This window comes from Platalea leucorodia, assembly GCF_965183815.1.
Source record: "Platalea leucorodia genome assembly, chromosome: Z".
Lineage (NCBI taxonomy): Eukaryota > Metazoa > Chordata > Aves > Pelecaniformes > Threskiornithidae > Platalea > Platalea leucorodia.
The window spans coordinates 1,007,026-1,020,255 of record NC_138858.1 but is presented as its reverse complement, the minus strand read 5'-3'; the positions used below and the strand labels follow the sequence as shown (position 1 = coordinate 1,020,255).

At 41.1% G+C, this 13,230-nt stretch overlaps 1 protein-coding gene across 8 annotated transcripts in view; it reads left to right on the top strand.

Annotated features, from left to right (window-relative positions):
• The window catches only part of WDR7 (WD repeat domain 7), a 147,755-nt gene that overhangs the window by 41,907 nt on the left and 92,618 nt on the right, over positions 1–13,230 (top strand). For 7 of the 8 annotated variants that reach the window (XR_014230650.1, XM_082335888.1, XM_082335890.1 and 4 more), the window contains 2 exons: positions 4,979–5,097; positions 6,194–6,317. The exons of the other annotated variant lie outside the window; for it this stretch is intronic. Coding sequence is in view for 6 of the 7 variants with exons in the window: in XM_082335888.1 (XP_082192014.1) it covers positions 4,979–5,097; positions 6,194–6,317 (243 nt within the window). In the remaining variant the exon portion in view is untranslated. The remainder of the gene's footprint in view (positions 1–4,978; positions 5,098–6,193; positions 6,318–13,230) is intronic. 8 annotated transcript variants of the gene reach the window in all.

Sequence of the window (13,230 nt, the reverse complement as noted above, 5' to 3'; positions counted from 1 at the left end):
TACCGCTGCTGCTGCTATTTTCATCACTTGCAGTTATGAAAGATGGCAGTGGGTGATAAGGATCCTTTAATAGTCCGCATTGTATCTTTCCTTTCACAAGCACACTGGTTAAGTACAGGAACACCACGTGATGTAAAAGAAAGATGTACACAGGATTACACATACATTTTTCTACTGGAGTAGAGTGGAGTCCCGCGTGGGACCCACTGAAGGTTGTTGACGGCTTGAGGGGAATGTGGGTTTGTAACCTGTCATACGTGTTTTGCTGTATGATAAAGGGGAAAGGTATACACAGCATGGCTCTTCTCGCAGTTCTTTCGGAGTTCTTGTGGATGTGCATATACGGTAGGGCAGAAGAGGAAAGGTTTTTCTTTTTTTCCGTTGTGTGTTTGGTTATTTTTAACTAAAAGCAGAGATCCTTCAGGACTTACTTGAAATTCCCTTTGAAAATTGCAATTATCTTTTATTTTTAACTGTTAACTATTAAAACTTCTGTCTTTTCAAGCTATATGAATACGGAGAAACTTGCAATTTGTAAAATGATTGCATTTTGCAGAATATAAATACTTTGTCATTGTCGTGTTTACCACAATGTACAATCTTTAACGACGTACATTAAAGACATATGTGCATCTAAAAATATATCTTTAAACTGTGGAACTGCTCTTGTATTAGAGAGGGAGTAAGCACAACAGGCAACGTATACATCAGCTGTGTGATTTTCTTCACTCACCTGCAAAAAAAGGGGGATGCTTATGTCTGAGGAGGAAACTTGCCCATCAGCAACACTTGTGTGTATTTATTCTTTCCCTAAATATAAATATTAATTTACTGTGATCTTTGGTTGGAAAGGGAAAATCAGTTTCAGGAGTGGTAAGCATCAAGCTTTTTTTCATGATGAAGGGTGCTACATAAATCGAGAAGTAGCAGAAATAAAAAAAAAAATTGGGGCTCTTGTCTCAACATGTGGGGCTTTTTTGGTTTCGTTTCTTTGTTTTGCTTTGTTTTTTTACAGCCGTTTACTTTTCCGCTTCGGAAGAGAATTATTTGAAAGGTCAGGATTTCTCAGAGATGGTGTCTGTATGGCAAATTCAATGTGAGAAAAAACACTTGTCACAGAGAGTCTGTGTTCGTGTTTTTGTTTTTTAAAGATAGAGTTCCATTATGGTTTTTCTTTCCCTAATAGCAATGATGTAATTTTTCTTTGAAATAACTTTGCTAAGTTTGGGGGTAGACATACTTTACTTACCCAGTGGAAATGTTTATAACGTCATGAGAAACAATTGATAAAAATGAAATTCTTTGTGGTGTCCAGAATACGGAAGAGTACTCCTAGTCCTAAATTGTCACCTTTTGCTGTGTCTGGTGGCACGTCTTGCGTGCTCGGGGGGGGAGATGGGTTTGCTTCGAAGTGGTACTCTTAGGTCGTAAGTATCCTCGGTGTCTTATCTTTACATCCCCTTGTGCGCTGCTTGCAGTATCTTGCCACTCATGAATTTCTAGCGCTATTGTTCTCAAAAAATCAACTGGCGATCCAATTGATGCGTTTTCTGACATGCCTGATCTCCGTCAATTTGACCTGCATTTGTCCGGAGCTGAGCACAGCTCTGTGCTGCTCGGCTGCTGGGCCAGCCGCTTCCATTGCGGCGCCTGTTGTAATTCCTGCTGCTGGAAGAGAGCTGGCAACTGCAACAAAACGAGGCAAAAAAGAAACGGCAGGGTAAGACGTTTGGGGTGGGGTTGTGTTTTTACAAACCATCTTTTTCATCAAACGAATAGCTTTTCTTATACATCTACCGAAACTAGGTTTTGCTGTTAGGAAGTGATTGGCGCTAGCCATCCTGTCACTGTACACGTGCCTTCGTGATGCATTTGGGGGGCGAGTCTGGAAAAAGTAGTTTTGATGCAGATGTCCCACAGCGACAAAAGAAGTTCACTGCATGAAAAGCAAACGGACCATTGAGAAGACAATGCTTAATCGGTTCAGGAGCTTGAACCCATTGTCGTTCTGCAACGGAATAAGAGCGGGGGATTAATTTGAAGATGCTTGTGCATGACATATGGTAATTTCTCTATAGGAAGGAAGTGTCAGATAGTGACCTCTAAATCTCCGCCTTGACCCTGGGTTGTAGCATGTGTATGCCATAAGGTCTGCGCATCTTTTCATGTGATAATATTAAGTCGTGAAGCATTAGTGGAAGTAGAACGTTTAGAACCGCTTTTAAGTTACATTTGCACCAAGAAACGGTGCAGTTTACAAAATAAATGTCACAGATGGGGTTTTAACACGCTTGAACGGTGCTCTTCTGTAGCTGCTTGCCTGTGGTCCCACACTGTACGCTTTGTATGCGTCTGCTTTAGGTTCTTGGCCCTTTCTTTGGTCTAGGCTTAAATTATTTGAAGGGAGACACATTTAAAATGAACCTGTATAAAAACTAACCATCGGTAATACATTCTATGACACCTAGGAATGACAGATGGGGCAGCCCAGGTTTAAAAGGGGTTATTTCTAGGGTTTTTAATGAGTAATGCAAATTCCAAATCTAAACATGGGAAAAGCACAAGAAGCAGCAGTGAAACTCCTGTTTTTTAAATTTGTAGTCAACCATGCTGTCAAACCCAATCTAGCTATCTAAAGACACCTTTGTAATCGCTTTATTTACAGGTACTTTTGTCTCTTCAAAACATAAAAGTTTCTGTGTAGTGTATCTGTGTTTCTCTGCAGTTGCATGTCTTCCTCTCACTGGCATTGCACTTCTTGTAAAACCTAGAATTTTTTTAAGTTTAATATTATCACAGTTTCCTCTAGTTTTTTGTTTTTCATTCTTCAGTGATATTAATCTGTTTTTCAGAAGCTGCTGTCCTCACTTTCCTATTTTTTTCTCTTTTCTTTCTTCTTCTTTCCTCTGCAAGTTGCTCCTGCTGTTTCTTCTAGCACTGAAGCTGGTCACTCTGGCTCTGACACTGCTCCTACTTTACATACCTGTTTCTTAGTCAATGAAGGTATTCTTTCCTCACTTTTCTATCTATTTGTCTTTTACTTTCAACTAATGTCCCTTATCATTGTTATGACATGACTTTAATTTGATCTATGTAGGAATTTTTCTTTGCAAAAAAGAGGGGCAATGAGTTTAGGTTTGTGTGCTTTGCCATTAATGCTGGCAGAGGCTGAGCAGATTCAGTCTGTGTCTTGGACTGCCTGTAAATGCAGTTCTCAACCAGCGTATCAAAGATGATATTTCGGCTCTTGTTCGGGTTTGCAGTTGTGTTTTGACAAAAACCTCAGCCCCTGTTAGGCAGGGCAAGCACGTGTGCCTTTCCCCATGGGTGTTGTACGCGGGAGAGAAGCCGCAGCACGCGTGGCGGGTTCCACGCGGGCGCCGTGTCCCGGCCCTGCGCTGCGCCGAAGGGCTCGGCCGGCCTGGAGCCCGGGGAGGAGCCGCTGGGGCGAGCACCCGCTCCTGGGATGAATGAGCACCAGCGCTCCGTAGTCCACGGTGTAAATGGAACGACTAAAAATATAACGCTCCTTTGAAAATGGAACAAACAAAATCAGTTTCGTGTCATTTAAATTTATTTTTGGTGCTTGTGAAAACTTAGTGTTTATTTAAACCACTTGGGTTTTGTGTCGGGGGTGATTTCTTTCCAATAAGTATTTACCCACATTATGAAGAATGTCTTTCTGCCAAAAAGATTGGCACGACACCCAACCAACCAACCAAAGCCCCCTTGTATCCCTGTAGGCAAGTCGCTTTAAATCAGAATTTTATGCCCTTATTAGTAAGCTATAAACTCCTGCTTTCATGCATCTCAAGCAGTAGAAACAGCATTCTCTTAAATTGGAAATTCCTCTTTTTAATCCATTTTTCTTTAAGGAAAATTGACATAATGATTTCTTTTCTTGTAGCACCATGAAGAGCTTTATTAGTTAAAATACTTAGATTTTTATGCTCAGTATTGCTGACAATTTAAAAATATAGATCTATATGCTCACCTGAAGTATTTCTCAAGTCAATGTAGAGCACAATACTAAAAGAATTCTTTTGCCTAGAGTACTTTACAAGCGTTTTTACAAGCTATGTTGTTTGAGCTTGATGTGCTTATCTTTATTGGTTTTAACTACACAATATTGCAGGCTTGTAGTATGAATGCCCCTGAAGTAAACGTGTTGAAGTAAGATTTAGATGGAAAGATAAGGAAAGCAGACAAATGTGCGCTTGTACATATTTGCATACCTTTTAAAACAGGACAGAAAATTCTATGTAATTTTTCTAGCGGTAATTCATACGCTAAGTTTTCTGTAGTCGAATTATATCACACTTGCATGTAGGACGTTAAATATCATGATAAGTAATGCTAATTATGGTTTGAACAGGGCATCTAAATCTTGAACTCGGAACCATAGCTTATGCTTCTGAAAAAAATTGGCCATAATACTTTTAGGGACTTTTTTATACTTAGTATGTATGTGGAGCATATTCTTAAGGCTGCAAGTTTAAAATCCAAGCACGCAACTAGATACTGAGGTCTTTTTGAGAGGGGCTGGGGAGGAAGAGGGATGTTTGTGTTTAATCGGGACCGATTTGAGGCAATCTGCTGCTGATGTCTCATTTGGCCCTTGCATGTGTTTGGGATCTGACCAGCTAGTTCACGAGGCATGACTTGTGCCTGGAAGAGCTCGCTCCTGTCTGATCCGGACAGCACATGCACCGTACAGCCTGCCCTGAGGTCAGCTGGCAGCAGTAAAGACGGGGCGAGCCCCGGGTTCCCACGGCAGAAGAAACAATTCGGTTGTTCTGCTGCAAAATGGGTTCTATTCTATTTTTTTTTTTTCTTCTCCCTCTTTCTCCCAACTTCTCCTGAAGACCTACTGCGTACCAGGCCAGTGGCTAACGTAAATTTACTTGATGGCATTTTGAACTTAAAATTGCTTCACTGTTTATTATGTTTATGTTCCTGTTGTGATGTGTTTTAACAGGGTGGAGCCAGCTTGCTGCTATGCACTGTGTAATGCTCCCCGACCTGCTGGGACTGGACAAATTCAGACCTCCTCTTCTGGAGATGCTGGCTCGCAGGTGGCAGGATCGATGCTTGGAGGTGATTTCAGTAGTAATGTTGGACTGCTAGGGTTTGGGGGGGTTTATGTTGTCTTTTACTGATCACATTTTCCCTTAGTATAAAAAGAATATAATTCTTTTCTGACACAAGTTCCTGGAGTTTTTATTTCATATTTAGTAAGTTAATTTTCCAGGTAACCTGTCAAAATGTTGAAAAAGTTACCATGTCTAAATATATATATATATATATATATGTATATACACACTTTTTTTTTTACCTTCTGGATGCTGTACATATTTTTTTAAAGAAATTCTTGGATTTAAAATTTCCATGATTCCATTAAGGAACTTAAGATTAAAAAAACCTACCCTATATTTTTCAAGAGACTGCTGAGTTGCTTTATTTTTTGGAGCGTGTATACAGTAGCCAGTAAATGGTTTGTCACCCAACTGTTTGATAAATGACTAGTGGGCCTTAACACTACACCTGTGCTGTTGTGGCAAAAAATGTGTTGACTGTGCAGCTTTCCAAGTGGGGAAGGAGTAACGGAGCTGGGCTGTAGGGCGCAGGTCCTCAGCGGTCCTGGCACCTAGCTGGGAATATGGTTTTTGCTACCTGATTGCCTGTTCTTTTGCTAGAGAGGATATACCGTGAGATGGTTTCCTGAGAGGGTAATTACTTTGAAGCTCATTAAATCTTGTAAGCAACAGAAGTCCAGTTACTGGATACCTTAGGTGTCAGGGTAGCATATTTATATTCTGTTTGTCCACAATTTTTTATTTCACCTTGATCAAATCACTTAACTTCCTTATGCATTAAATCTTTTAGACCAAAAATAATATGTGTATTTATGAATGTGTCTTTATGAACTTTTCCCATGGAACAAGTGATATGAAAGGGGGACAAATAGTACAAGATAGTATTTTGTATTTGTTGACGTAAGAACCCAGTTTGTTGTTTGTTTGTTTTTAAATTTGGGAAACCTTTTTCTGTGTAGTTCTGTGTAGAAGGTCTTCTAAAAGCTTAGGTTAGTTTTCTGTAGAAGTTTTTCTTTTGTTCTTGCTAAATTGTACTGAAAGCATACTGATAAATATTTGATATTGGAGTTGGTATGATGTTGCTGTTGGCTTTACAGGTAAGAGAAGCTGCCCAGGCCTTGTTGCTAGCAGAACTCAGAAGAATCGAGCAGGCAGGTCGGAAAGAAACCATCGATGCATGGGCTCCTTATTTACCACAGTACATTGACAGCGTTATATCACGTAAGTAATGCTGTGTTAAACCTAAAATAACTTGGTTGCTAGATAAAAGAAAAAAAGGCATTTTGTACACAAAATTATGAACAGCACTACCGATGGAGGGGAAAGTTCTAGGGGAAAAATCTAGGCTTATATAGAAAAGTTTCTTGAAATTTTCAAAGTAATTTCACAATCATGAAATCGCTTAAGGGCACTAATGTCGGTTAGGCAAATCGAACGCTTCAGTACGTCTCGCTGGGATTGGAGCGCCTTTCGCGAAGGCTGCCGCTGCTGTTGAGGGGCTAGGCTGTAGTTTAGAGGTTTCAGGGAAGAAACCTGCTATGAAAAAGGCTGATAAGATTACAAGGTCCTGGTGGTAAAACGCTGACTTTCCTTTTCAAAGAATGTGTAATTAGATTATAGAAATTGTTATAGAGGGATCCTTCGGCATCCCAAGAGCGTAAAAGGATTCCGGAAGGAGCTAATGCAGGGTCGTGCAGCGTGTGTCCATCAGCGTCTGTTAAACACTCGATGCGACGCCTGCCCAGGCGGGTGTTGAAAGCCATTGGTTACCAAGTGCTGCAAGGAGATATTGGGTAAAGTTTATTCTCCAAATAAGTTAAATAGCTACTGACCACTATTTAATCGGTTGTATTTTTCTCCAAAATAGCTATTTTCATTTTATTCATTGTTATTAAAGCAGAGGTTGTACAGACTCTAAGAGTATATTCTTGGAAGATCTGTCAGCATCATGAGATACGCTATTCACTTGTCCATCTAGAAACTTGCCTTTGTAGAATAACATCCAAACTCATCTGCCTTACATAACAAACCAGTAAAAATTTATATTGTCGTAAATGAGAATGTTTGCTTTGAAGTTGTAGGTGTTCATCTTAAAATGAGATTCTTTTTCCACTGAAGCACGTAGTTTCTATTCAGAGAAAGATCTCTATTAAATACCAATTGATTTTTGAGAGATGTGTAATAATCTTATTAAATCTAAATTGAATGCATAAATTACATGGAACACAGTACTTTAAAGTGATGTTGAGAATTTGTTGGTAAGACTAAGCTGCTGTTAATTACAGCCTTTAGCCACGTAGCCTTTGCCTTAGGATGGGGATGTTGTTGCACAGTTAGATGTGCAGCCAAGCAGTGGATAATGAGTGAAAGCATATTGTATATACATGCCAAAGAGCCTCGATTCATATTGGTAGATATTTGGGCTGTTTTGTATATTAGGATGTATTTTTTTTTAATTGATCTTCTTCTGAGGTCAGTTATGCGCAGTTTGAGGAATACAGCTGTAGTTGCCCTTTACTCTCAGGAGTAGCTGCTATAGCAACTGTTGATGATTACTAATTTCTTTTCTCTGGAGTGATACTGAGTGACCTGGTTGGGTGCAAGGTTACGGAGATAACTGTGTTGGTGAAGTGTGTATAAACCACTCTGTAGTGCCTGCTGTAGCCAAGTTGACTGCTTCCAGAAAAGGAACTTCTTTTTAACATACTTGAAAACAACGAGTAATTTGTATTAGATTCAATAATTTATGATTTCTGGTGCTCCTCCTTACTTAAACAATGACATTTGAAGGTTTTAGAGAAGAGTATGCAGTTCTGTTTTACATGCGCATCAGCTGGAAGCATACTGTTTTCTTCTGCCTCTGGTGCTTATGTTTGTGCTGGGGTTAGAAGCATGGCATGCATCCTTGTAGCAACAGCCAGGGACTGGCTGGGTTAAGAAAAAGCTTTGAGTATTTTGTATGCGTTCAATTCAAGTATGCATGCAGCAGTATTTGGGCCTTTATGTTAGTCATTAGCAAATCAAAGCATAGCAGTTGTTTTAACACTAAATTAGGATGTGCTCTACCTGTCGGAACAAGAAAGCTTTAAAACACAGGAAGAAAATCAGCTGAGCATGGCTGAATGAATGACTTGAATGTAAAGGTTCAGCATTGTGAAAGCACTGGTATTGAAAACCTTTCAAACAGGCCATGACTAGCAAATTGGAATTAATTTTTTTATATTAATGGTCTTGAGAACTATGTGAATTAAGGGTCCAGAGTTTGTGGTTCTCCGGAATGACAGGGCTGAGAAGGCGTTTACTAGTGTTACTGGCTGTATGAACGTACACAGAGATGCTGACGCTCTGAAGGAGGAGGATAATTACCATATCGGAAAGGAGAAGCAGAATAAGGAGCTACAAATATTGCCGCTGTGGGTAAAGAGTAAAGTCTATATATTAGCTACGTTGTAAGACGTGATTAAAAGATGACATGATTTTTAAAGGTCTGGGGAGGAATTGAAGGGGATAAGAATTATTTAGGATGGCCAAAATGGATGCACTGAACTTCTGAAAATATAGTTTTATGCTAGAAAGGTAAGGAGAAGCAATACGAGAGAGAAAGAGATACTGCTTTGATTCCTTCGTCCTCCACTTCTCCCAATTTTGCCTCTTGATATAGGGGCATAAATTATCATCAGCATATTTTTGTGTCCAGCATACGTTATTACTCTGCAATAGTTCTTATATGCATGATGTAGAAACAGTGCTTCTCTTGTGCATTAACAGGTTTGTTTTAATTAAAACAAGCGGTAATCGCTAATAGAAGCTTGCTGCTGATAGAAGATACTTTGTCCTATGCATTTAATTGGCTCTTGAATGAATCACGCGTGTGGTGCTAGCAAACAGCGATGAAATCTTTCCCCGTTTGTATATTCAGTGCTCGGATCCAGTAGCAATTTTGGGACATGACCTTACTCGGACAGATCAAGCGCCTGGCATGTCTCCCAGCGTTTTGATAAAATGTGTTCAGGAGACTTGAAAGACAGGCAGACTTGCACAGGGTTATCTTTTAATAATCTTTTAACTGATGCAAGAGAGATTATTGTCCCCTGGAGATGGCGGGGTGGAGGAGCAGGGAGAAAGCCAAGCAGATCTTATGTTCTCTTCTGAGGGCCTGCCGGCGCGCGCCGAGCCCCTCGGTGGGCCCGGTTCCGCTGTCGCTGCGCCGAGCCGCTCGCCTACGGCCGCCTGCGCGGCTTCCGCGCCGCGCGCTTCGCGGGTCAGGCGTTGGGAGGCGTTGGGCTTCGTTTCACAACGCCTCGTTAGGGGGAACAATAAATCTTTGTTTGATTTGGGCCTTCAAATCCAAAATTGGCATGTCGGCTTGTTGACCCCATGTCAGATGGGAATGGATGTGTAAGTGATGCTGCGAATTAAACCTATGAGAGATGTTGCAGGTGTTGGTATTTTTCAGGCTCCCACAGGGAGGAAAACAGTTAAGCTTTCAAAGCTTCATCTTGTATCTACTGAGATTATGTCATGCGACTGTAAATATTTGCAATGGCCTTGTCGGCTCCTCATTTTCACAGCGTAGGATTGTTTCTGAAATGCTAGGTGGTCCGTGGGGCGCTTGCCACGAGGCCGTGTTTTCAGGTGAAGTTCAAAAGGGGAAAAACGCCGCTGCCTTTTTCTACCTGCTTATTTTTAAGAGCAAAGGCTGTCTTCAGTGTCAAATGGATTCTGCAAATGAAATTATTTTTTTTAAAGGGGTTCCTTTGCTGAATATTAGGTTTCTATTTTGTTTCTCTTATTTATTTATTTTCCCTTGGCCAGCGTAACGTTTGCTTAAAACGCTGAAGGCATCGTTCGGGGGCTCTGTGGCGTGGGACACCTGCAAGCCCTTGGTGGTGGGTCTGTCCGCCGGGCCCTGGAGGGACAGATATGTTTTTAAATATGTGATGTTACTGCAGATAGAAAAATGGCTACTATGGCTTTAACGGAAAGCAAAAGGTTATCTTGCCCCGGCCTTTGTGTGCGCGTGGGATGCGGATGGAGCCGGCAGACAGGCAGCGCGCGGGGCGGCTGGGAGCTGCCTGGGATCGATCGGAGCGGTGTGAAGTGAATTAATGCGAGGCAGGCAGGCTGCCTGTCACGGGCTGCCGGGGTGCGGGCAGCGCTGGTCAGTCTCTGCAGAAATCTGTTTTCAATACATTCTGCCCAGAAATCAAGCACAGACACTTCTCTTGCTTCCCATATTGCTAAAACCCAGTTCATTCAGGTAAATGTTTGTATCAAACGACTGTTTCTTTTTAAGTGAAAATCTTATACGTGGCAGCACAAAGTGGAAGAAATGTAAATAGATGTCCTTAAATTGTGTCGCTCTTTAAACTGCTTCAAGTATAATAATCCATGTTATCACTGGAAAGCAAAATAAATATGAAAAGTCTATAATAACGAATACACCGTTGTCAGTTTTTATGAATGTCTCTCTGGTAGGCTTATATTTCTGTTAGAAAGTTTTATTTGAAGCCAGATTAATTGAGTAAAACTTAATTAAACTTCCATCGATTTAAATGGGAGTCTTCACTGAGTACGGATAGTTTGATTAGACCCCAAAGACTTTCCTGTTTGTATATGTGGTTGATCATCTTACTCGTGCAAGGTTTGACTTAAAAGAGCACAAAGAAGTAAGGCAAATAATTTTGTGCTGCAACATTTTAATGTATTAAATGAATAATGAGTTTAGGATGCTGCAGTAAATAGTAAATTGTAATAATGGTGTAAGTTTCTACTACAAGTATATCTTAATTTTCCAATATTTTCTAATATGTTAACTGGCTTATTTCTAATACATTCAGGGTTTTATGATCTTTTCACTTCTAAGATGTGTTTCTAAGACATTTTCTGAGACTTATGTAGGAAACACTTGTGTCCAGGAATACACGTTCCTTCTTACTGGATTTTCATTGTAAGGAAACGATAATTTATTGCCTGACATATTTGCACGATGGCTATTTTTTTCCCCTTTTGGCTTTATCCATTCAGTGTTTTGGGGGGAATGTTTAATCATTCTGATTAAATAGATTTTTTTTTTTACTTATATTTTTATTTTAATTGTATAAAATTGTAATAAACTTTTCTAACTTTTTATACGCTGTACTTAGAATCCCTCATGCAAAGGCACTTATTTCCGTCCATTGCGCTATAACTGATCTCACTAAGCTCTTTAGAAAGGTGTAGCACATCTAATACGGAAAAATCAGCCTCTCTTCAGCAACTCAGGGCTAGAAAACAGGGAAAGAGGTGAAGTAATAACTAAATTCTGGCGCAGCCTAAACTTGCTGTTTAGGGACTGCTTGACCCTTGGCTTCTACCGGCTTGGGTGTTCAGCCACCCTCCCTCTGAGATGAAAGCTCGTCAGTCGGAGCCTTCATACTGCAGGTTTCAGAAGGCATGCAAACTCTTCACCCATCTCTGCGCGTGGAAAGAAAGCAAAGAATTTTAGGCTGCGGAAGTGATATTTAGGCAACAGCTGGATGCTTGCTACGCCTGCAGAGATGAGCAGCTTCTCGCACTGACTGCAACGCAAAATGTAACACAGCGCTTAAAAAATAACCTGCTCTCTCCCCCTCAACGCACTGGCTGACTCCACTGGGTACGCACAAATAAAGAGCGGTGTTAGAAAATAGTTGGTGCTTGAAGGTGAAGACGAAAAAGGATTTTGACGAAGCGGTGCTGGAATCCTGCCGTCTGCGTGGAGGCTGGTGGAGAGCCCATGGGGTGATGCCCCGGGGCTGCAGCAGCTGCACCCCAACAGCGAGCTCCTGATTTTCAAAAGCGTCCCGAAAAAGGTGCATGTGCAGTCTGTAATTGCGTGCGATCTCTGTGCAGTCATGCCAGCATGCTTAATGAAGTGCTATGCTATTGATTCGGCGGTGCGTTCCAGTCTGCTTGTGTATTTGTTATCGCTGTTTTTTATACGTGTTGACACAACGAGAAGGATGGTCAGAAAGTCATTAAAAGGTACTAGTTTCTTTATAAAGAGGTTATGTCAGAATAAGGTTAGAAATTGCTGTCGGACAATCGCTCTGTTATCACAAGGTGTAAGTAATTACTTTGCTGTGAATAGTTAGTATTTAAAAGCACTACTAAAAAAAGTAAAATCTGGAATACTCATGAGAATGTTGATGTTTCTCAACTGGTTTAAAGATGACGCAGAGTTAAATGGCTTTCAGGTGTGGATTCACAAACCTTGTTGTACGCAGCCGACAGATTCCCCCCTTGTCATTTATTATGATGCAGTCATCTTTTCACTTATTAATCAACAGTCATGTGTTTGGAGAAGACTAGGGAGTTTTTCCATGAGAACTACCGAGAACTGAAGTAGCGCACGTTAGTGATTTTATAAAGACGATCCAAAGGCAGAAGAGGAGCAGCAGCAGGTACAGCGGGCAGCTCTCCGCCGCCCAGTGCCCAGCCGTCGCTGGCGCTTGCGTTGGTCAGCGAGAGCTGTCTGCCCTCCGCGAGGCGGGGTCATTTACGGAGACCTCATTTCTTGTTGAAACTTGGTTGGTGCTGACAAAGGGCCGTGGTGCTTTTTTTAACGGGGACTTAATGCCCCTGTGGATTGCAAACCTAATGCCACAATCCGTAAAGCAGCGATCTCTTCATATAATAAGATTTTTGATAGTATAAGCTGACATAGAGGATGCATTGGGAGGAAAGAAGTCTTATCAGGGCACCCCTTCAGTCTGCTTTTTAGCTTTCCGAAAGCTCTTTGGGAAGACTATTTGTGAGGCTTAGCAAAACACTTCTTTTGATAATGCCTTGATTGAATTGTGGTAAGGCTCATGTAGGGAATAATTAAAGATTATAAATGAGCAGAGTATAAACCGGTGAATGACAGCTTTAATCACGTGGCGTTATGTGGCACGATGTGGTGTTCATTCTGTAATGTCTAATAGCAACTAACGGATGCATCCCAGCCCCGCTGACGTGGAAGCAGTCAGGTACATCAACACACTCTGAAGGTAGCCTGGAAAAACCGCACTTCTCTTGGCGCGAGAGATGAAGTATTGCGAGGGCACGTAAGAGAAGTCCTGCTGGAACTCTGCATCTTGTGGCTAAATAAGTTGTTAGTGTGTGCTATGTG